Genomic DNA, 22,729 nt, shown 5'->3' with positions numbered 1-22,729 from the left:
TACGCGTCTCGCGCCGGTGGGAGGCCCGGGAGAAGAGCAAGCGAGAGGGAAAGGTCCGAAGGGCAGAGAGAGGGAGGCAACAGCGGGAGGCCAGAAGCCGTTTGTTTTAAAACAGCCGGTCGTTGACGCGCCGCTGGACGGCGATTCGTTATTCCGACGTTGACCGCCCACTGCGGGAAAAACGTTTGTTCCTCTCTCTTTTTCCCCTCTTCGGCCGCCCGTGTGTCCATAATGGAGCGAAAGAGAGAGGCAAACCGCGAACTTTGGCGACCCGATCCTCTTGTCGGCGCCGCGCTTTCGGGTTACACTTTATTGAAGCGCGCGGATCGAGAAGAGAAGCTTTTTTTCTCGAGAAAAATTGTTCGCATAAAATGAACACTGCGAGACACTACACGCTGACATCACACGCATGTTTTGTTTTATTTTCTAGGTATTACGAGACCGGTAGTTTCAAGGCCGGTGTCATAGGAGGTTCCAAGCCGAAAGTCGCGACGCCGCCGGTCGTCGACGCGATCGCCAATTACAAGAGGGACAATCCAACGATGTTTGCGTGGGAGATCAGAGATAGATTACTGGCCGAAGGCATTTGCTCGCAGGACAACGTGCCATCCGTCTCTTCCATCAATCGGTGAGCCGATATGTTTCCTCGACACTTGTTGTATCATATCTTTGTAAGCAAAAACAAAAAAACACTTTATTGAGGAATGTGTCAACTCTCGTTTAATCACCAGCCGAAAACCAGCAAATTACATCGTTCCCGACGCGATTACTACGGAGGAGTCGCGACATATGCTTCGCAACCAATCACCTCGCAATAGGGCGCGATCGGTTATCGTGCGTAGAATTCGCGTGCACCCCATTCGCATGTGCATCGAGATAAGTGCGCATCCGGGCCCGTCACCCCGCTCCCATTGACCTTTCGCAGGTTCCTCCGGGACCGGCCGATTAATTCAAGTGTTTTTGCGTCGCCCGGCCGGGTACATGAGTGTACCTACGTAGAGCCGCCTTTACGAGATCGGTAGGGAGTGAGTTCCCGCGGGACAGCATTACAGCGTATCAGCACCGCACACAAACTGAAACGACTCGTTCCCCTTTTGACCAATAGAGAGACTACACAAGGATACACAGCGGGAGAAAGAATGCAAGGGAGGACGAGAAGAGAGAGAAGAAAGATATAGAGAGAACACAGAAGAGAGACACTGGGGTACCATTGATCGGCTCGCATATGTCCCGAGATTTAATCAGTCGCTACTTAAGACCTTATCTCCCGCCTGGTTCACAAGGGCCGTCTCTCCGGGATCTCATCGTCTCTCGCGCTCGCGTTTCCTACACACACACACACACTCGTCCGATAATGAAATGGAGTGTAATGCGAATCGAATTGCCAGCAAGTGAAATCCACTAACGCTATTTCCGCGGCCCGCAGCCGCTAATGGAAACGCACGCAAATGAGTTAGTGCCCACGTAACGATGTAAGTACTACGCGCGCGGCCGCTTTATTTAAATTTTGCGTCGAGGGATCAGCGCGACGCAATTAGGCTTGCAACGGTTTCTTTTATCGCAACTTTTCGTCGTCGTCAAGATTTCCTCTCCCTCCCCCCACCGATTCGGTGAGTTTAACATATCCGTTTATTTTCTTTCTTTGCGTTCCATGAGGTTTTGCTCACGGTAATTGGAGCTCAACCCGTGTACGTACATTCCGCAAGGCAAGTGTTGCGCCACACAACAGAAAGAGAGATTTTTAATAAATTCGCATAAATCGCGCATCGAAATTGAGAGTAATTAATTAACGTTTTTGTTTTTCATAACATGAATATTTTTCATCGAAGTCGCTCGCTCTCTTCCTCTCTGTGCACAAAATGCGAGAGGCGTGGAATCTCGCGGAAGGCGCGAAACATATTTCGATTCTTTTACGCGTCGCGCGCGCTCACGACAGCGTGAAACGTGGGCGTATGTACGTACAGGAATTATTTTCTGGCCAAGACTTTCGATGTGTCTAGGATTGCAGTTGAGGGTGCGGCGGCGGTTGGCTTGTTGCTCGAGTGACTTCTCCACCTCCGGTATGCTCACGCTCTCTCTCTTCTAACTTCTAGCCGCGTTCCTTCTCTTACCTCCTCTCGCGGTACGCGAGTCTCCCTCTTGCGACTCCTTTTCCTCCTTGTCCCTATCCCTCCAACTCTCGAGGCCCAGATGGTGGGTATTGATCTGAATCCGGAGAGCAGATCGCCTGGAAAAACTTACCCCGCGGATACTTACCTACCTACCTACCTACCTACCTACCTACCTAGCTACTCGCTCACTATCTACATGCGCCCATTCAACGTACCATCACCCACTCACGTACTACATCCAACCCCCACGTAACCGTCCGCCTTACCCATTCGATGAAGGTAAATGCATTTTCGCTCGATGATTCGGCATGCGGAAACGCGCATATGTTTCGGAAAATGGCCACATACGCGGCGCGCAGTCTAATTGTGCGTCACGATTTGATAACAAGAAAGATTTTGGAAGATTGTACATTCTTCACCGGATGTTCGAGCAAACAGTTTCTCCGTCCAACGGGCGCGTGGAATTCATCGAAATGACGATGCATTTTGGAGAAGAGAAAGTAAGATCGAACAGTATCGCTACGCGTGAAGATTGACGTTGAAGATTGACTTTGTCTAGTATGTAAGCTTTTGTACATATTATGTACAATAAGACGGGAAGAGACGTGTAAAGACGAAAACCAATATCAAATCGTGAGAGAAAAAATGTCAACTTAATCAAATTCTGCTTTCGACGAATTTCTTTTTGGCACACAGCCGAAAGTTTTTGTAGTCGACAAAAACAAAAAAACAAATGGATCTCGATATCGAGCGAGATTTGAACCGCGAAGAAACAGAAAACTGCATCAGCGCGACGGTGATTTCTCCCATTATGAGTATGTCCCAGTTTTTCTGGCTTCGATGTAGCTCTCGCGGGATGGAGAAATAATGATACAGCTAATATAATGTATTGTTCTGCTTTGTCCGAGCACTTCGAAATGAGACCGTCTGCGAGCGCGGTACGAGAAAATCGGAAAGAGAGATGGCAGAAAAGAAGAGAGCGGCGTGGAACTCGCGCGAGCGCAAGCTAAAAACGACGGACGAGAGAAGAGAGCGAAATAATGGAGTGGCTTTTGCGAAAAATAACAGTTATATGTCCCGTATATGAGACAGGATTGAGAAGAGCGGAAAAACAAGTGAAAAAGTGAGAGAAAAGCGGAACGCTAACAGTTCCGCGAGCCCCTCTTCTTTATTCGTTAAAGACGCCGACGCAGCGACTTCTTCTTCCCTTATTATTTCGCCTTCGCGCGCTCTTTAGGAATCGCGTCTTGATTAAAAAGGAACGTTTCCTGCGCGTGGTTTTTACAGCGACACTTTTCCTTCGCTGAAAGGAGTTTCGTGTTGTCGATTCATTTGATGCGGATTTAACGGATCGGAAGAGTATTAATCGGAAGTCGCGTTTGAATGTGTATAAAAAAAAAAAAAAAAAAGAACTGTGCGCCCACGCACAGTTAACGAGAGAAAGCAAGATTGAAAATTATATAAAATGCACAGATTTCGCATGTAATAGTCGCGAAAGTGGAAAAAACGCCGTGTTTTGAGAACGACAATATCGAGGAGAACAAAGTCAAAGCCGAAAAAGGAGAGCGAGTTTATAGAAAGAAGAGTATAAAGAAAGAAGAATTGCCAAAAGAGAGCTACGGTGAATTTCGGCAGAAAATATTGATAGGCTCGGGCTTCGGCTGCGGAGTCACGGTCGAGTAGGCGGCTCTCTACCGAGATCTATCTTACACGTACACAAACCCGCAAGTCTCTCACCCCTCTCTCAAACCACTCTCTCTCTCTCTCTCTCTTTCTCCCTGTCGTTTACTCTCTTGGTGTCGATCCCTTTCTCTCTCCCTTCTTCTTAGTCGGAGGAGTCTCAGGAGCAGATCGATAAGGAACGAGGTTTGCCCGAGAGCTTTACGCCGGTTCACAACCTTCTTCTTCTCGTTTCCTCGACACAGCCCTCGACATCACGTTCTCGCGTGCCTCTCGCGTTCGCCCCAGCAAGCCGCAAGCTACGGTAGAGTCGATATCTAGGGAAGAAGCCACTGATCCCTTAACTTCCTCTTGTTCCGACATCGAAGACGCTCGGACAGTGATCAAGGTCACATTTGAAGCGCGTTAAATCTTTTCGAAACTTGAATATTTTTCCAGTTGCTAATTTTCATTATTTTTAACAGTCATTATTATAACAATGTCTTTGTTATAATTTTCAATGAACGAGTTTGCTGTTTCCATTATAATAAGATTTTACGTATGCTAGTCTATCTTTCTGTTGACCTTTGACCCTTATTGGTGACCTTTTATACTCTGGATTTCATTCTGTTCTGGATTTAATTACGGAGGCTTTTTTTCCTAAAATTTTATTAACTTATTAATTATTATTTTATCACGGTGTCTTATGTAAATTACGGTGCGTTTAATATTTTAATGTATTAATTTTATTTAAGTTGAGACGTGTGTGATAAATATTTTGATAAATTAATTTACTCATTAGTCGAGCGAGTCTGCAACAGACAGCAAGATCCCCATTTGAGATAAGAGATCGACGATCGGGGACACGCAGATTCGATAATGTTCTCAGCTTTAATTCGGCGTAATGATCGACAAGACGACAACAGTTGGCAGAAAATCTGTCGCGTTGAATCTCGTCGGAATTGTATCAATCTGTCATCGCTCTCTCGCACGAAGCGGCGTCGCTCCGCTTCTATCGCGCGACTCAATCTACTGTCGAGGCGCAACCGGCTACGCTTTGCTCTCCATTACTTCCATATCATTTCGCACCCCCGGAATCTCCCGCGAGGTGACGGCGCAGGAGCGGTCCAGGCCATATGGCTGACAGTTCTTCTGGAGGACACAGAAAGATACACACAGAGGGGTTGGCCAATAGGATGGTTGCTACTTTCATGCCACTTTCGGCTTTCCGGCCGGCGTCGCCGCGGGTATCTCCCTGTTCATCTTTCGATTATTAAATTACATCCTCATAAATAATGTTCCGCCTTACCCCCTGACGAACTTATTTACTATTCCGCTGGCAACGTCGCGGGAAAGATTCTCTTCCTCCGGACTGCCGTCAAATCGTCGAAAATTTGTCATTTCGACTTGAGAAACTCGTCCCGAGGACATTGGCTTGTCACTTCGCTTTCTCGACGAACAACCGTTTCCCGTGACGAATGTCACATTCGTTCATTCTCTCTTCGGTAACGTATTATCGATATATCAACGACACGAAAAAAAATATAAGCCTCAAAATATCGCGATCTAAAGGAAATTTTCCATCTGCTGTTCCGCGCGCACAATCTTGGACGGTTTTTATTTATTCGTTCTCAAGTACTTTTGTGAAAACTCGTCGAAAATACAACAAAATTCCAGATAACAGCGAGAGAGATTCCTTGAGTACAGGAGCGACAGAACGTCGGTGTTTAACCGAAAAGCACACACATATATAGACGCAGAGAGAACAATATGGTGCACCATAGTCGCGGGCTTCGTTAAAGCAGCCATATTTGCGGTACGCGAGAGCGAAAGGGAAGGAGGCCCTCCTACATTATCCGGCACGGCAGCACCCTCGGGGGTGGGCGGAGAATCCGGAGGATGGTGTCTCCACGTTGGAAACGCCAGCAGTGGCGGCGGCGCGTATCCATAACCGTCCTTTGTCTGGATAACGCAATTATTACCGCGTTTCATCATACCCCTAGCCGAAATTAGCCTCAAATGAAGTTACAATTACGGGTTTCTCTCCCCCCGCGCATGAGAGGGAATCGGTGCGAGAGACTTTGGGGGCTACGCCTCGACGAAAACGCCGACTATGACGACGACGACGACGACAACGACAACAACAACGAACGAACGAACGAACGACAAAGTCGACAGTACGACGGTGGCAGCAACGGCGCCGATAGCGACGCACGGAATCCAGGTTGCCGTGGAAACGTCAGAGGACAGACGGAACCGCAATGAAACCGGATGGTCGCTTGCTCTGTCAGCCTATAATGCTTCGTCCCTTTTGTTCCTGCCCGAGTGCTGGAATACTCTGTCCGAAGTTGTTCGAGAACGCTCAGTACACCGAAATTGCACGAACGAACGAAAGTCCGAGACTTCGGGAATCGTTTCGCCGATCTCTCGCTCTTCGTGTGACAACGCGAATTCCACGCGGATCTCCGCTGCGAAAAAATGCGCGCGATTGCCGTTTAGCGCACGATGACTCGCGGGAAAACATACGTTTAATATCCACCCGGTCATCGCGGATTGATTGAAAGTTAATGAACCGTCGAATACTCCGCTATTAATTGCTCATCACCGATGAGTAATAATCACAGGAAAGCTCCATCACGTGTTATCGTGCCCGTAATCGATCTGGTGAGCAATTGCAAAACGAAATCGCAGTGTCACTTCCCACGACCTACGCCACGATCTCGCATTAGGTGCTTGTGATTGATGCGATACGCGACGACTGATAATTATTTATTTCACTTGGATCGTACGTCGATCGTGCGCGCGATACGCCATTGACTCGAAACTTCAAGCTAAACAGTGCGCTACTCGAAAAAAACGCGAGAAATATCTCTCCCAGGTATGAATAACATTCCTGACCGTACCGCGCCGCATAATGGTGAACGTATACCATCCTCTTGACTTCCCATGATCGTGTCTCGAGGGGAGACGAGGTGTCGGTGCAGGGACGATACATTATAAATCGCGTGTTACATTGTGCTTAGAGGATCGTCGGTGACTGTTGACTTGCCGGTATCATTGTTGGGAACGCAGCTTTTGTCGTCGGGATGCACGGCATTGCAAACAAACACACACAAGCTGAGCGCTTTCGATACACATGCACGAACATACGCGTACACAAATATACACACAGACACGCACACACACACACACACACACACACACACACGTACGCAAGTTATTGTGTTGCCAGACTTTAACGCAGCCACAGTTAATATAGTTGTGTACACGGAGCCGACAGCTGCCGTTTGACAATGCACCCCGCGCGCGCGTTCCTAGTATATAATAATATACTTATCCCCGAGCGCGAGAGCAACGGGGGAACACTTCATCAAAATGACTGAGACGGCACACGAAATGGCGTGGCTCCGGTGTGTGTATCGTTTTAATTTATATATCTGATACCATACACGCAAGCAGAGACATCGTAAATTACGAGCGTGGCAATAACACAATAAGAAAATCCTTCGATTTTATATATCAATACCTTTTCTCACCTTTCGTGATGAAAAAAAAAAGAGTTAATTCAAAAGGATCAATTTGACACAGTTTAAATGTAGGTTGACACAGTTTGAATGTAGACGTACAAAATCAAAAAAAGAATTAATTTTTGTAAGAATTAATTTACCGTGATTTGTAGCACATGACGTGTCTCGCAACTCAAAAAACCCGAACTGTGACATTGCGGGGTGGCGGTTGCTTTTGTTTAAGAATAACACCTTAGTGCATATCGCGTTGGAGCGCCAGGTAGCGCGCGCCTGTTTGGAATATATTACAGACTCTTTTTCTTTCTCTCGCTTGTTTGTTCGCTCGACAGAGAAGGAACGAAAGAGAAGGTGAGAGAGAGAGAAAGAGAGAGAGAGAGAGAGAGAGAGAGAGAGAAAGAGAGAGGTGGAGGAACATCAGGATACACCTTTTCCAGCTATTGTGCGGCTCTGAAGGGCGTACAATAGCCGTGGAGCGAGTCCCGTATTGTGTCTACAGCTCAGCGGAACAGTTCTGCGACTCTGGCTGTCGCTTTTGCCTCCGTCTCTCTCCCTCTCTCTCTCTCTCGCTCTCTCTCTCGCTCTCTCTCTCGCTCTCTCTCTCTCTCTTTCTCTCTCTCTCTCTCTGTCCCTTTCCCTCTATCTCTATCTGTCTTGCCGCTTTGCGCGGTACTCTCGCTACCCCTCGCCGATCCTTCTCCCACCTTTGGAATTAACGAGAGAGGAGTTCCGTTTTGATCCTATTCGTGGACCATGGACGGAGCATCTGCCCCGGGACCGCTAAATCCTCAAAAGCCCCTTGAAATCTCCCGCAATCCGCCGCGGCATATAATGGACCGTAATAACTTTAAAGCTCCACATTAACGCCGCGAGAAACGCGAAACGCCCTAATGCGCGTTTAACCGCGATGAAATCCGCAATCATCCGATCCTGTCGTCGGAAATACCGGTACGAATTGATGCCATTTTATACGTTAAAGGCACGAGTGCGATGATGTATAAGCAATGGCGCGAATTAAGTCGTCGGGAAAAAGAGAGCGATGAGAATTTCGGCTTAAGTTTCTGAAGATTGCGCGTCGTTATATCGTGATAAATGTGTCGGTAAAACGTTTGTAAAATTATCACGTCACATCATCCAAGAGTCACGCAAATATTTGGTCTCCGCGTGAGTCTATAAGCAAAACTCTTTTTAACAAACTTGGAAATAAAGCTATGCTAATTAATTGATATTTTATGTTTATCGCAAAAGATTATTATGGAAAACTTCAAATAAAATTCAACGGTTCATTTTAATCAATACATTCAATGAGAGACCGGCGCGAAGATTCAAGTCATCGCAAAATGAAACATGCTCGCAACGCTAATAAAACATTGTTTCTTCTCTTCGGCGATCGGTACGCAGATAGGCCGCGCGATCGCGAGATTCAGCGGCGCTTTGAGCGATCAATAACGGCCGACGCCTAACGAACGCCACGATAATTGACAATTACAGATAGTTTGCGCTCGCATCACAATCCGGAAATCCCCCCTTGTGATATCCACTCGCGCGTGTACACATCCGCTAACGAGCGTTATGAGCTCATTGACAACCATCGATTGCTTCTTCTCGCCCACACCGCCGCGGTCAAGATCCACGCCCGTCGGCGGTCCGGAATATTTGTTTTTAACTCTAGATCATTGATCCCCTTAGCAACGTACGTGGAGAAACTTGTCGTAACGTATAACCACACAACTCGTCTCGAAACGATTAAACCGCAGCGTCGACCGCGCACTCGAGATCTGAAGAAATTAATCCCGATCCGTGAGAGGAAAATTTAAATCCGCCTAGTCACCAACCCCCGACGGAGAAAGAGATAGAGACAGAGAGAGAAAGAGACGTCGGAGGTTGGAGAACGCGCCACCATGATGGCGGTGGTTACGGCGGCGGGAGCAGCTAGGCGGCACCAGCGAAATGCGATAAAGTTGGCGTAGAGGTAATTTGAGTATAAAGTTTTATTCGCAATAATTTAGCCGGGCGGATGCGGGGGTGGCTGAGGGCAGGATCGCCTAAGTAAGGAGAAGGGTGTACTCCCCTCTATTCGTTCCAGGGAAGCGTGCGGGAGAGTGTGGGTCATATATTTGATGGGATACTTGGCATAAAGTCGCGGCATAAAAGTAATGCCGGCATTAAAGTTTGTGGTTCCAGAGCTGCCGCGCGCACAAAACTCAAACCCATCTCCTGTTTTCCCGCTACGAACGTCGACCGTAGTGACTGCCTACGATTTTCCTGGCCGTGACGGGATGGGCAAAGGTAGCGAGACGCGAGTCTCCATCATCTCCCGACCTGTGCGATACTCGCGGCGCATTCAGACAGATCTGTTGGGTTTCCGCAGTTTTACTACAGTTTGTTTGAGAAATATAAATTCTGTCGCGCGCGCGCGCGAAAGGCTATTTGGTATTATCGATGACATTCAGAGAGATGAAACGTCACCGGTCGTGCTCAAATCATCCCCGTAATAATAATTTACAATCTCACTGCTCGCAAATGGATTTTGTAATAAAACAAAATGTAGTTTTTATAGATATGAAGGTATCGCCACAAAAATGAGATGAAACGAGGCGAAAGATGGAAATTAACATTGTATACGGTAGCAAAACTGCTGTTACTCCTTTCTTTTCCTCATCTCTTTTTACGCTAACTTTTTGTCAGTATCTATTATCTCTCGGTCGGTTTAAGCTCTACGTGGATTTCTTCTCCGTTCTTCCTGTTCTTAAATTTCTGAGTACAATCCTATTTTTAAGCGGCGTGCGACATCTATACGTACTTAAAACGAACGGCAAGGAAGCTTGACTTCGGAGTGGGAGATGGTACTTCGGGGTAGGGTAGCAAAGCAGTTTAGTTCAGGAGTGGCCGTTGGGGAACGATCTGACGGCGCCAGGGGAGGCATAGCTCCTTCCCATGTGGCACCCCCGACATGCTCTACCCTCATAATTCTACCAAGCCTTCCTCCGAGAGGCGCCACCTCCGGTTTCTCTTAGGCGTCGTAACTGTGAGAACGAAGGAGAATGTCGTCCGCGGAAAATCCCCTTCTTCCTCGCCGAATGATCGGAGAGAACCTCTTCTCTCTTTCTCCCGACTCTCAAACGCTAACCACCGCATGATTTTCCGGCGACATAGTTGCAACTCCTCAACTCGCAAATCCGCACCGAGTGGTTGTGGACCGAAATGTAACTTTATCACGCGCAACTACTGAACGCAACTTGTGTCAAGATTTACGCTGCGGGAAACACAGCCGCGATTGCGAATGTTTTATTGCTAAGCATACGTGGTGTTGGAAAAAAAAAGTCAATTGTGTGACAGTTTGCATATTGTTATGTTGGTTGCAGAAATGATTCTGCAATTTACATATGAAATTTAAATACGTTGAGTTTGGTTGAAAATGTTTAAATACAAAAAACAAAAAAACTAAGATGGCGAAATCTGTGTTGAAATTGTCGGAGAGCGCGCGCATCGTTTCGAGCCGCAAGATCGCAACAGAAATCGCCACGGGGAAAGAGTACAGAAGAAAAGGCGCACTCAATGATTAGATGAAGTGCCGGAAAGGGGAAAGAGAAGAAAAGAGGAAAAGACAAAGAGAAGAGAGAAAAGAACAAGAGCGGAGAATCGAGCACGAAGGGAGAAACATTGTAGCGTCAGGAAAATGTTGGGGTTACGTCGTACGAACTTCGTTCTCATCCACTCGCTTCTCTATTTTTCCGGCAACCTCTGCCCATAAAAGGCTCTCTCTCTCAGACTGCCCTTAGCGGTGCTCCTTGTTTTCGTGCGATCGATACGGTTTCTCCCTTTCAAAAATAATGCTTTTTTTTTGTTACAAGATCAAATGTTTTTTCTTGTGAACAGAGTCTCTTTCTTTCTCTTTCTTTCTTTCTTTCTTTCTTATTTGAAAGAAATCTTCAAAAAATAATACTCGACTCTCAAAACCGGCTAAACTTAGTTGCTTTTTTATCTTACACAAATATTTTTCAATTTTTCCACAATACTACAGTAAAACAATAGTATAATTGCAATCGACTTACGCAAAGTAAAAAACAACGCAACCACTCCATTAGTTTTCGACGAGTTACCTCACTTTCCGTCAGTGGCATAGAAAATTACCGACCGGTTGCTGATATTTAGCAATGCATCGATAACGAGCGTGCTCATAGAGAATTACATTAATTAGGCCGCCGAGAAGCACCAGGCGCGTAATGAATTTTAACGCAAAAGCGTGCTCTCTCTCATTCGGCCGTTCTTCAAAGCGCGCCGTGTTGTCGCAACGTGGTTCGCGCCATCTGTATTGCGATATAATCTGCACCTGTTGTAGCAAAAGAACTGCCTCCTTTCTTCGGATACCGTTGCATTTATTAGATCGTCGATTACGCTCATTATGCCGCGCGAGTGAATTTCGTTACGTGCTGCTTTGCGGAAGCCACGCGCCTGATTTTCATCATTCACGAAATGCCTCTCGCGTTTCACCGCGGAAAAATAATAACGCATCGCTGGTTATAATAGCGAGCGAGCACGGCAATATCTTCATCAGAATGTCGTAACACCTATAGAAATGTGTCTCGATAGAAATTATTATTTTTTTTTGTGCAGATTCTCTCGTATTTTGTCTGCGTGTAACTTGTTTTATCGAAACTATATTTCGTTTATATTTTTCTTTATATTGAAACTTTTTGTCAAAGTTTTGATAAGATCTTAATCTGATCTCTGTATTAATGCGATGCGAGATTAGGCAAATATACAAAATTAATTAGATAGCCGTTATCGAAAATCATGACAGCTATTAGTTAGTCCAGGTGTGAAGCTCCCATGTGTGTGGGGAGCGACGCCCGATAACTCGTCGGTTTAGGATCGTTGGTGCCCCGGCCACCCTAGAGTCTAACCTTGATAAGGATCGCTGCTAATTGTTGCGAATTGGTGAAAGTGGCGAACGAACGAGGGAGGTTGGGCAACAGGTGTCATCTGATTGATCGCCGTTGCTCGCACCCCCACGATTACCTAGCCCACAAACACATCCGCAAGCAGAAACGAAGGACTTAATGTCGATCCATTACGTACTGGCCCATCCCAACGAGAAATCGTTGACCTGACACGCTCCGAAGTGCATTACGAGGCGAAAAAGGACAATTGCCGAAAAAGAGCGACACGTCTACTACAATTTCACGACTCCTGCGTATTGGATGTCGCACTTTGCTTTATTTCTGCAAAATAATCAACTGTGCGCACTATTTTCGATTAGATTATCCGATAGTTTGTACGTGTTTTAGTAACGTTTATAATTTTTGAAAAAAAAACGAGAAGAAATTTAATTGGCTGTTAAACCTGAAAATTCCCCGAGTTGTTATAAAATAAAAATTTACTTGTACTATCGATTATTTGTTCGAGAAATGGCTGCAGATTATTTGTGCTCCATACGTTACGTTACATAGAAATTGTTGCGAGTTACAAACCGCGCTTTGGAAATGTGAGCTCGGCTCGTTATCACGCGTGTTTCGACACGGGATTCGTACGCCCTGCAGGAACGGCGAAGAAACTCGGGTCATTATCGAAGCGAAGAATGTTAAATCATCCAAGACCAAAAGATCCTAATTGTCGAGCCGCGGCGTGGATTTTGTTCGCTCAAGATTAGCAGCGGTGCCGCCGAGAGAATATTCGCTGGGATAATTGATACCGACGTCGAGAGAACGGCTGATCATTGAAACTGCACGCGCAATATATCATGGATAATAAGCAACCGGTGCGCACACGCCCGACTCGGGGGTGGAAGAAGGAGGGAGTCGGAGATGGCCACTTCGTTATAGCATCCGTGACGCGGTGACTCTTCTCGATGCGATTACGATACGATGCGGCCGAGTTTCGCAAAGTCATGAAGGTAGCGGATGATGGCCCCTTCGTCCAGGAACAATAGCGAAACTGCTTGCGTCTCTTTGTCATGTGTGACAACGAGCACGCTTGTGCGTGTATCATGCACGCTCGCGGTAGGTGAGGCGGAGATAGGTGAGTCTTGGGAGAAGAGTAGGTACATCGAGGAGTTTCCGAGGAGAATAATCGTGCGCGAAGTGACTCGCGTAATCGTAATTAATCATCATGTAACCCGTGACTCGCGGATCGGTATCGCATAGGGCGGCTCCGCCAGTTATCGCTACCTAGAGAGTCAAACGGACGTTCGGGCTCGCGTTTTCTAAACGGCGATGTCGGGATTTATGATCGGCCGTGATAGAATTGGAATGAACAATCGTTACCTACGTCGAGGCAGCTCGTTTTCTGCTTCTTCCGCATTGAACGTAATAGGCACTCATCGAGGAAGCGAAGAGATCATTTTCAAGAAGAAATGTTTTTGCGATAGACATTGTATATGTTCTCTTGCAAGAGAGTGATTCCTTCTCTGAAAAGCTGCGATACACGCACAGTCAAAAACTCGTTAACTTTCGAAAAAAAACCTCTGTGCGATTGAAATTATTACTTACATTTTCTCTGTTCAGAAAATTTACTATTCCGCGTTGAAATTTGAGCGAAGCAAAATTCAAATGAATTTATTTTCAATCAATTTGGTACTACTAGAAACCTACTGCGTTAAAGCGCGATTACTTTATTAAAAAAAAAAAAGCAGTTACGCTCTCACACATGTAATCGAATTAGTAATCCATCGGTAATCGGCCTTCACCTACATCTAATGCAAAATTATTGTTAGGTCATGTAGCCGGATGAATAAGCGACCTTCTCTCTTGTATATTATTTTTAGTCGATCTTACATTTTTGCAAACGGAGTAAAGAATATAATTAAAAAAAAATAAGGCGTGACGAATATTTAACACATATTCTTTCGAACGTTCATGTATTTAAAAGGGCGGTTCACGCAAATTAACAATCGTATACAATCCACAACTAATCGTTCGATATCTTGATCTTCGTTTATCGCCGCTCGAAACCGTTGAGCGCGCGTTCGAGAGGAAGATCTTGCCTCACAACAATGCGAGTCTCATCATCGATCTCGAGCGCGAGAGTCGCCTCGATATAGACTTGGAATTAACAATCGGTACTTGCGTGCCACACCATTGTTGCGCTATAAAGTCAGTGTATATTAATAGATAAAGCGTGATAGAATGCGCTTGCGCGCTTTGGATTTGCCGAAAGCGTTTTCAATGAGATCGAAATCGGCTTCGCGATTTATTAGCGGCTGTAGCGTGATCTAAACGAATTTTTAACCGGGAAAAAAGAAAGAGAGAAGAAGAAGAAAGAGAAAGAGAGAAAGAGAATTTCTCGGTGAGATGGCGGTTTTGCTACACAGTGTGCCTGACCTATTGTTCGCAGAATCGTGAGGAACAAGGCGGCGGAGAAGGCGAAGCACGCGCATCAGCAACAACAGGCGCAGCAGCAGCAAGGTCAGCAGCAAGGTCAGCCAGGATCGGGCGGTTCTGTTTCTGTAATAGCACATGCACCTGCGACGGCGGCAGGTCATCCCGCCGCCACCGCTCCCAATGCCTACAGCATCAGTGGCATCCTGGGCATCCCGGCGCATCACCAGGATCCCAATGGCAACAGCATCAAGAGGAAACGCAGCGTTGACGGTGAGTCACTATCCTCCTCGAGCTCTCTCTCGTGTCGCTGACCCCGCTGCTCCTTCGGCTCGCGTTTTCTCGTACTCACTGCGCACTGTCATCGTGTAACATTATTCAGTACTGAATCCGATGCTTATTATCGACTGCGAGGAATCACGGAACGAAGCGCGCTTTACGAGAGAGAGAGAGAGAGAGAGAAAGAAACAAAAAATAAGATATTAATGTCGCGAATATGTTATAAATTGAAAATGAATAGCAATTCATTTCTTTTTTTTTATGACGTTTCAATATAGTTACAACTCCATTGTTGCTCCTTTTAAATACGAATCGTCTCGAGATGCCGGATCAAGCTGCCGCTTACGAGAATTAGCGATGCAAGAGAGTTTTAAGTATGAAATAGAATATTATTTACTTCCGTCTTTACGGCCTAGTGAATCAGCCTGAGCTGAGTAAAGTTCATCTTGAAGAGACGTAGACAATGGAGAAGTTGAACAATTTCACAAAGACTCAAATGTTGGTATTACGGTGACATTACGAAAACCGTCAGCAGTAAGTTGCGCGTGTTTATTTTGGGCGTGTGTGCGCATCATTTTCATGAATAAATTCTCATTGCCTTACTTACTCGCGAGACAAAGGCTTTTGAATTGCGTTCTATCCAGTTACGCTGTCTATTAAAACCGACACGCAAAGGCAGGAAGAAGAGACTCAATTGCAGTTTAATGAGACAGGCGTTTTATTTTAATAATAAAACCGGTAACAAAAACAAATCAAAAACAAAATCACTTTTAAATAAAAGAAAGACCTCAACAGAATTATTATATAGATATCGTAACATAAGACGAGTTCAATTGCGAAATTAAAATTTATCAGATAAGAAATTTAATTTACACAAAAATACGTGAACACGAAATTGTCTTGCGCGTAAAAGCCTGTTTAGAAATTTGTCCATCCGGACAAATATTTTTGAGTCGAGACATTTTCTACGCGCTCATTTGTGAACGATTGAGCCACTTGGAGCACTCGTTGCCCCGAGCAAACCAAGATTAGCTGCACACACAGCAAGGTTATCAGTCAAACGTCGCCGAGCACGTGTTGCGATTCATTCTGCTGTCATTGCGTGAATAACGCGGCCTGAAATATTCTTGACACGTGCCGCGTACACGTGACCGACGACGATACTTCACCGCCGCGAGAGAGAATTTTCGGCGCCGATCGATCCTCAAGAATTGCGCGCGGATTATTTTATTGCGATCGAGATATTGTAATATAAAATAATTGCGAGAGTCGCGATTCTTTCTGCAATTTCGTAAAGCAGTAAACACTTCTGTTCACTTTTGCGGAGATGACTAGAAACTAATTCGATCGTTGTGATCGTCCGCAGAATGTGAATTCCGTCGCGCGATATGTCGCAATTACGACGCGCGTTTTCGACGAGCGACGGTACGCGGCGCAGCGAGAAGAGAAAACCGCGTAAGTGCGTAAAGCTCGATCAAAATTACGGCAGCGCGCGCGTTTCGCGGCGAGATGTATCGATTCGTAGGCAGGAGCGTGATGCGGTGTGCAGTGTGCGCGATGATACACGGGTAATTCAATATAATCGGATTATGAGAGCGGCGATACGCGGCCGCAATAGCGGTCGCGTCCGCGGTGAGAGCACTCAGTGTTTTGCGAGCGCGTGCTCGTGCCGAGGGTAGGTAGGTAGGTAGGTATATATATTGGATTATAAACTTCACAGACCACAGGCGACTTCTCTTCTGGCACCGACGACACATTAGCCTCCCTATCCTCCGGGGAGATCATCGACGTGCACGTACATATATATATATATATATATTTATATATATATATACACATATATACATGTATATGTACGTACGCGTACCTCCTAACGCGTACTGTTCGGAATTCCACGAGCGAGTGTACGGCGAATTGTTCCGTGCGTTTCCTTTGTGGCTCTGCCATGTCAAACTGTAAAAATCGATCGTCAAACATCGTGCGTTAACTCGATTGTTCTAGATACACCAAAGTGCGTGATTGATTTTATTTCACCTTTTGAGTGCGATAAAAATTTGTTGCGTAACGGTAGTATTGGAAGCACTTCATTACAATCGGTTAAAACGCTTAAAAAAGAAAACCAATATAAAGTTAAGAGAGTCGTTGTCAAAAATTTTAATTCGCGCGCAAATGTACGAGCGTTTCCGCAATTTGAGATCTGTCGGTCGGGAAAACTCTCTCCGGCATAAAGCGGTACCGGTCGCCATTATTAATGCGTTCGACGAAAGAGTCAAGACATACTCGGGTCCGAATTTCCCGAAGCTTATTACGAATTTACGAACGGTCTCTCGAGGGAAGCATTGCAATCTATTGGGGCTGTTTGTTGTCGCGTTACATCTGCGCGATTCTGCGCCCCATGTAGAATCCCAGAGAGAGAGAAAGAGAGAGAGAGAGAGAGAGAGAGAGAGAGAATCCCAGCGTGTCCCACCCTATATAACCACTGGACGCAGGGGACACGCCGTGGGGGCCAGATTTGCCCCAAAGTCCATTATTACCCGTGTATTGTATTGCTTAACATTGACTCAATTGCTTTCGAATAACGCGAGAAAGAGCAAGCTCGCGCAAGCGCGTGCTTTGCCCTCTCGAGTATCAATCGAATTATTCGACTTGCTGCTCTTTCGGGGGACGCGCTGACCTTTCTTCCGCGCGACGTAATTCATTCGTTGTCAAATCTGTCGGCGACCCGCATCTGAGTTTGACTTCTCCAAGTTTGGTAAAAAAAAAAAAAAAAAAAATCGTAGGTCTTTATAAAACTGCGTCTTATCGCTGCTTGATTCAATCTCGTAATGCGCATTCAACAGCAACTTGTAAATGTATAAAATTTATGAATTGAATTTCAAACACAAGCTTTGTGCGTGTGTGCGGATGCAAGATCAACTCGAATTCTAGCGTAATAAAATCAATCCCCCGCGAAGCCCGCTCCCGTGCAATTTTACTACTTTCACTCATATATCCGAATCCCGGCTCGTGTGTAACTCCTAACAGAGCAAAGTGGAAACGGTGACATTCCTAGGAAACGTCCTAAACTCTAGTAAAACCGTAACACGGTACGCGCGTTTGTACGCGCGCGATGCAACGCGACCGCGATTAATTCGGCCGATCGAATCGTAAAATTCGAGCGGGACCGGGAACGGGAAGAGAACGTACGCGGGGCACCGCCGCCGCCGCTGTTTGAAACGAGGGTTTTATAGCGGTTCAGGAACAAACCCTGCCGCTCGAATGGTCGGGATCGTCGCTCTTGGCCAGCCGGACAATCACAACTGGACAGGGAGGTTTAACGAGCCCCATGCTAGGCGCACCCCGTCCGTCCCACCCTCGGATGGTCATTTAATTATTCTAGATACTACAGAACCATCTACCCCACCAGTGACGTTACGTCTGTCTACTATCGTTCCTCCGTTACCCCTCTTTCCATCCCATATACATAGCTCTCACCGGTCGGTTCCGTTCTCGACCTCATCCCCGGCAAGGGACTCGCGATGACCGCCACCATCCTCTCTCCCTCTTCGTCACTGGAATAACGACACTCGTCCCACGTGTCTGTTCCTATATTAAACCGCCGGGACGGCCGGGAGATAATAAAGACATATAATGGAATCGAAATTGTTTCTCTATCTATCAATGCCATACGCCGTCTATGCGCGAACCGCGCGCGTCCGGCTCACACGACAGATTCAATTTTGTTTCGCCCGGCCACGTTTAATTTGTGTCTTGATTCGTGGGTAATACGAGAGACCGCGCGCGTATCGGCGCCCGATCTGCGTGTGAGTGTGGCCGTACGTACGTGCAATAACGCTTGCTGTCTGATGCGCCATCGTTCGCGTCGCCGATCCATTTCCCTCGCGCGTTTCGAAATTATTCTCATTTACCCTCTCATGTTCTAAAATTATCAAATTCGCGATACCGCCGGAAATATCGTATTACGCGTACGTCTAATATTGAAAAACACACAGATTTGTTTGTCGCTGAATCAGAGCGTACAGTTCTGTTGCAATTCGAATTAAAACAACAAGAAAAAATTCTAGTTTCGAAAAGTGCAGTTTTTTAAAATGATTACAGATGACAATCGCGACTTGAACGACCACGCCGAGAATGATCTAAAGAGGCAGAGAAGCAACTACAACGGCGATCAGCTTTACTCGAACGTGAGTATAGAAAAAATTTGTAAAGCAGATACTCTTCGAGACACAATGAAAAAGCCTGTGATTAAAATATATTTAACTCCAAAACAACTTATTGTATATTGCGCAATCTAAGCTAACTAAGAGTGCGTATTGAAATTTTCAATCACAAACTCCAAATAGCATATTCTAATTAAAACACCTTAATCAATCAAAAGCGCGCAGAGAGTTTCATAGAATCTCTGCATAACTCTTGGGCAACCCTTGCGGTAATCGCGGGATCGAGTGGGACCGAGTTACAACATCCAAGTCAATCTTGGCGCTTGTTCTCGGATGTCCCTCCAACTCGTGAACTTCGACTTCAGGTTCCGCCGGTTCTGTGTTGCAGCTGTGGTCGAGTAAATGGAGCATCAAGGACGAGCACAAGCTCTTGAACGAGCTCGGCGGCGGCGGAGGCGGCGGTGCGACCGGCGGTACGAACGGCGGTGGAAACGGCGGCGGTGGTGGTGGTGGCGGTGGAGGCGGCAGTGGCAACGGTGGCGGAGGCGGCGGTGGNGGTGGCGGCGGCGGCGGCAGTTACTATGAACACGGTGGATTTCCCGGGAACGCTATTGCCACCTCCGCCGAGCTGTACGACTCCCTGGGCACCATCAGCACGATGACGCAAGCGCAGACGCCCCATCTTTACACTCCGCCCATAGGGGGCACCATAGGTGAGCGCGCCCGTTCTCTCACTCTCTTTCTCTCTCTTTCTCTTTTCATTCTCCAGCACCCTCTGATACTCCTTCATCCCCCCGTCAGCGTGTCCATCTTTTTCTCTCTTTCACTCGCCGTTGCTCCTCTCACACGGAAATTCAGTATGTGCACCACAATCTCTTATACGTAAAATGCCGTTTTTTATACTGAATCCTATTCCTTCACTTTTTCTTTCTCCTTCTCCTTTCGCGCTTTCCCAAGACTTTCATACATATTCTCTCTCTTTTTCTCTTTCGTTCTCTCCTATCTTTTCCCCTCTCCTCCATCCTTTCAGCCATTTCCTCTGTCTCTCTTTCTCGTCTCCTCTCAGTATACTTATTGCGGCTTACGTCTTGCTTTGCATACCCATATCGGCTAAATACATGGCTTTAATAATGCATGAACTGTGCTGAGCAGCGGCAGAAGAGGTGGCGGAAGGCTCCACGGTGGTTCAGCGTTTTCAGAGCTTTGGGAAATACCGCTCTCACTTCTCTATCAGCCGTAATATCTCTTCCTTCTTTCTCTCTTTCCTCTTTATCTTTACACTTGCGTCTTTGTTCTTAACTATTTTATTAAAATAATGTCGCTTGAGAGGATATCTCGTTCGGGAACTCTCTTTTCTCCACTTTCTCTATTCTCGCTTATATTTCCACATCACATTCTACATACATAATCACACTCTTTCACGCTGTCTTTCTTTTCATTCTTCTTCCATTCTTCATCTCGCTCTCTTTTCTTGCGCCGTTTAAAGGCGTTCGATCAGCGGCGGAACGTATATACAGATCGTATGTGTATGTGTGCGTGTATATATACATGTATGTATGTATATATATATATATATATAACGAGCTATTGAAAAGTAACCGCGCGATACACAACACACAAGCGCGGAACTTTCTCCGGCAGCACGTGTTGCGAGCAACTCGGTCACGCCGCGTCGCGTTGCTCCACGCCGCGAATTCTCCCGATCGGCGCTTTTCGGAATGGACGAAGCGAGGCGTGTAACGGCGGTTTCATCTCATGAAATTCAATTCGACGAATTCTTTATCCTAAATCGAAAGATTTTTGAAGAACTGGTTGCGATCGTACGGTTTACAGCTGTCTCATCGTTAGCGAGACAAAATCGTGAAATATCCACGAGTACACGTGCAAAGATGCGCATTTCGATATTATGAAACGTAAGCTCGCAAAGATCAATCGTGATATTAATTTTATTTTTGTCATTTTCTTTCGAACAATTTTCATAAAAAGTGTTCGTTCTTTCGTGAGAACCCGTTTCTACTTGACGAAACAATCTTTTTAACGTTCCGCCTTGATCGTCCGTCGACGATACGAAAAACCGCAATAACGGAAAAATGGGGGTACTTCCCTTAATAGCAGGTGGTACTTTGACGCCGCTCGCGCCACTGACGATGCAAGAACTAAAATTGAGCCAAACATTGGACGGGGCTAACATGTCTCCTTACCACACCACCGGTGAGTTCGCCACCTCTTTAGTTCTCTTACGGTCGCGTCGAGTCATGTACACCTGTTTTCGCTGAGCATACGGTTTTATTGAGCCTCTCTCAGATATGTGCGTGTCCAACTAATATGTCCATTTAAGTGTGTACTATTATGTCAAGTGTTCAAGATGTTAACTTGCCGCAAAAAATCAAGCGGTATTTCCTGTTCTCCCGTCTGTGAGAATCCTCTTGTATTATCCAAAATAACCACTTTTATTAACCACTGTGTTTTATATGTCCGACGAATCGTGTTGCTGAAAAATGTCCTAAATTAAAACATAAACCAAAAACATGTTGCACAGCTGTTTTACGCGCGCAAAAAGTTAATAACATTTATATAGTTTTTGAAATTTTATATTATACATTCTATTTCTACGCATTCTATTTCCACCCCAAAAAAGTCACGTTGAAAAGTCATAAAGAAGTGAAACATTGTTTTTAAAATCAATTAGTAAAATCTAATTTGGTTTTGCAAAGTATATAATTCGTAATTAAAAAGATAAGATTTTTCAAATTCCTATTTTCTTCCCGATCTTTCCCCCCACCGAAACAGTTTAATTAAGCTTTAGACGTAAGGCGCTGATCGTTAGCTAGTGCTTGACTCGAATGTCGTGTTGTGTTGTGCATGGCCATAGCAGAGAGCAGTACCGTCGCAGTATCGTATGTCGGGGTGGGGGCCGGTGGGGGCGAGCAAAGTCCTCCGATTTCGTTGCAGAACGAGACAAACGCCACCCCCGCGGCCCCCAACACTCCCGGAGGGGATCCCGGACTGACGGTCTTGCAGCCGCCAGTTTCTCAGCCCCAGGTAGCCTCTGCGATACCGCCATACTCGACGATGCTCCCAAGTTTCGGACACTACGCCACCGGTAAGTACAACCAGAAAACGCTTGCTTAACTGTTCGTTAAGGACAAGCGTGTGCTCGTGTACCCTCCAGGGGTTGAACCGAGCCCGGCGGTACGGTCGGAGGGTAAGTCAGAGCTCTATCTCAGGAGCGCTAATTTACCAGTTCGAGGCGACGAGCAACGACAAATTTTGTGCCGGAAGAACGGCCCTTATCCATTGATGACAATCGCGCGTACCAATGGAGGATATTATTCTTATAATTAATGTGTTGAATTCATATGTATCCTATAACTATGCTTCTTTTTGTTTATTTATTTTGTTTCTAAGTAATATGAGTAAATTGGTTTACTGTTGAGGTGACTATAGAATTCTCGTCATCGATTTCGGGACATTCCATTTTTGATAAACAAAAAAAAAGACAAAAAAAGAGAAGAACAAAAGCTATTCTATTTCTACAAGTACTTTGTTACTGCACAAAAAAAGTTAGTGTAAAAAGTCGGAGCAGAAGATCAAAACTCGGAAGTGTCCCGTGAATGAAATCAATCAACGCGCGGATAGTCATCTTATTGTGCTCACTTATTGTTTTGCTCAAGTTG

The 22,729-nt window shown here is 45.9% G+C and overlaps 1 protein-coding gene across 1 annotated transcript in view; it reads left to right on the top strand.

Annotated features, from left to right (window-relative positions):
• Positions 1–22,729, top strand: part of LOC109859555 — a 116,358-nt gene that overhangs the window by 91,314 nt on the left and 2,315 nt on the right. Inside the window, exons 5-10 of the mRNA XM_020437911.1 lie at positions 431–628; positions 14,630–14,886; positions 18,991–19,076; positions 19,441–19,765; positions 21,165–21,263; positions 21,925–22,155. Of these exons, the coding sequence (XP_020293500.1) occupies positions 431–628; positions 14,630–14,886; positions 18,991–19,076; positions 19,441–19,765; positions 21,165–21,263; positions 21,925–22,155 (1,196 nt within the window). The remainder of the gene's footprint in view (positions 1–430; positions 629–14,629; positions 14,887–18,990; positions 19,077–19,440; positions 19,766–21,164; positions 21,264–21,924; positions 22,156–22,729) is intronic.

The sequence above is a fragment of the Pseudomyrmex gracilis genome, unplaced genomic scaffold, assembly GCF_002006095.1.
Source record: "Pseudomyrmex gracilis isolate BER0280 unplaced genomic scaffold, ASM200609v1 scaffold_268, whole genome shotgun sequence".
Classification (NCBI taxonomy): Eukaryota; Metazoa; Arthropoda; class Insecta; order Hymenoptera; family Formicidae; genus Pseudomyrmex; species Pseudomyrmex gracilis.
Note: the sequence above shows the minus strand (reverse complement) of the source record. Positions and strands in the feature narration are given on the sequence as shown.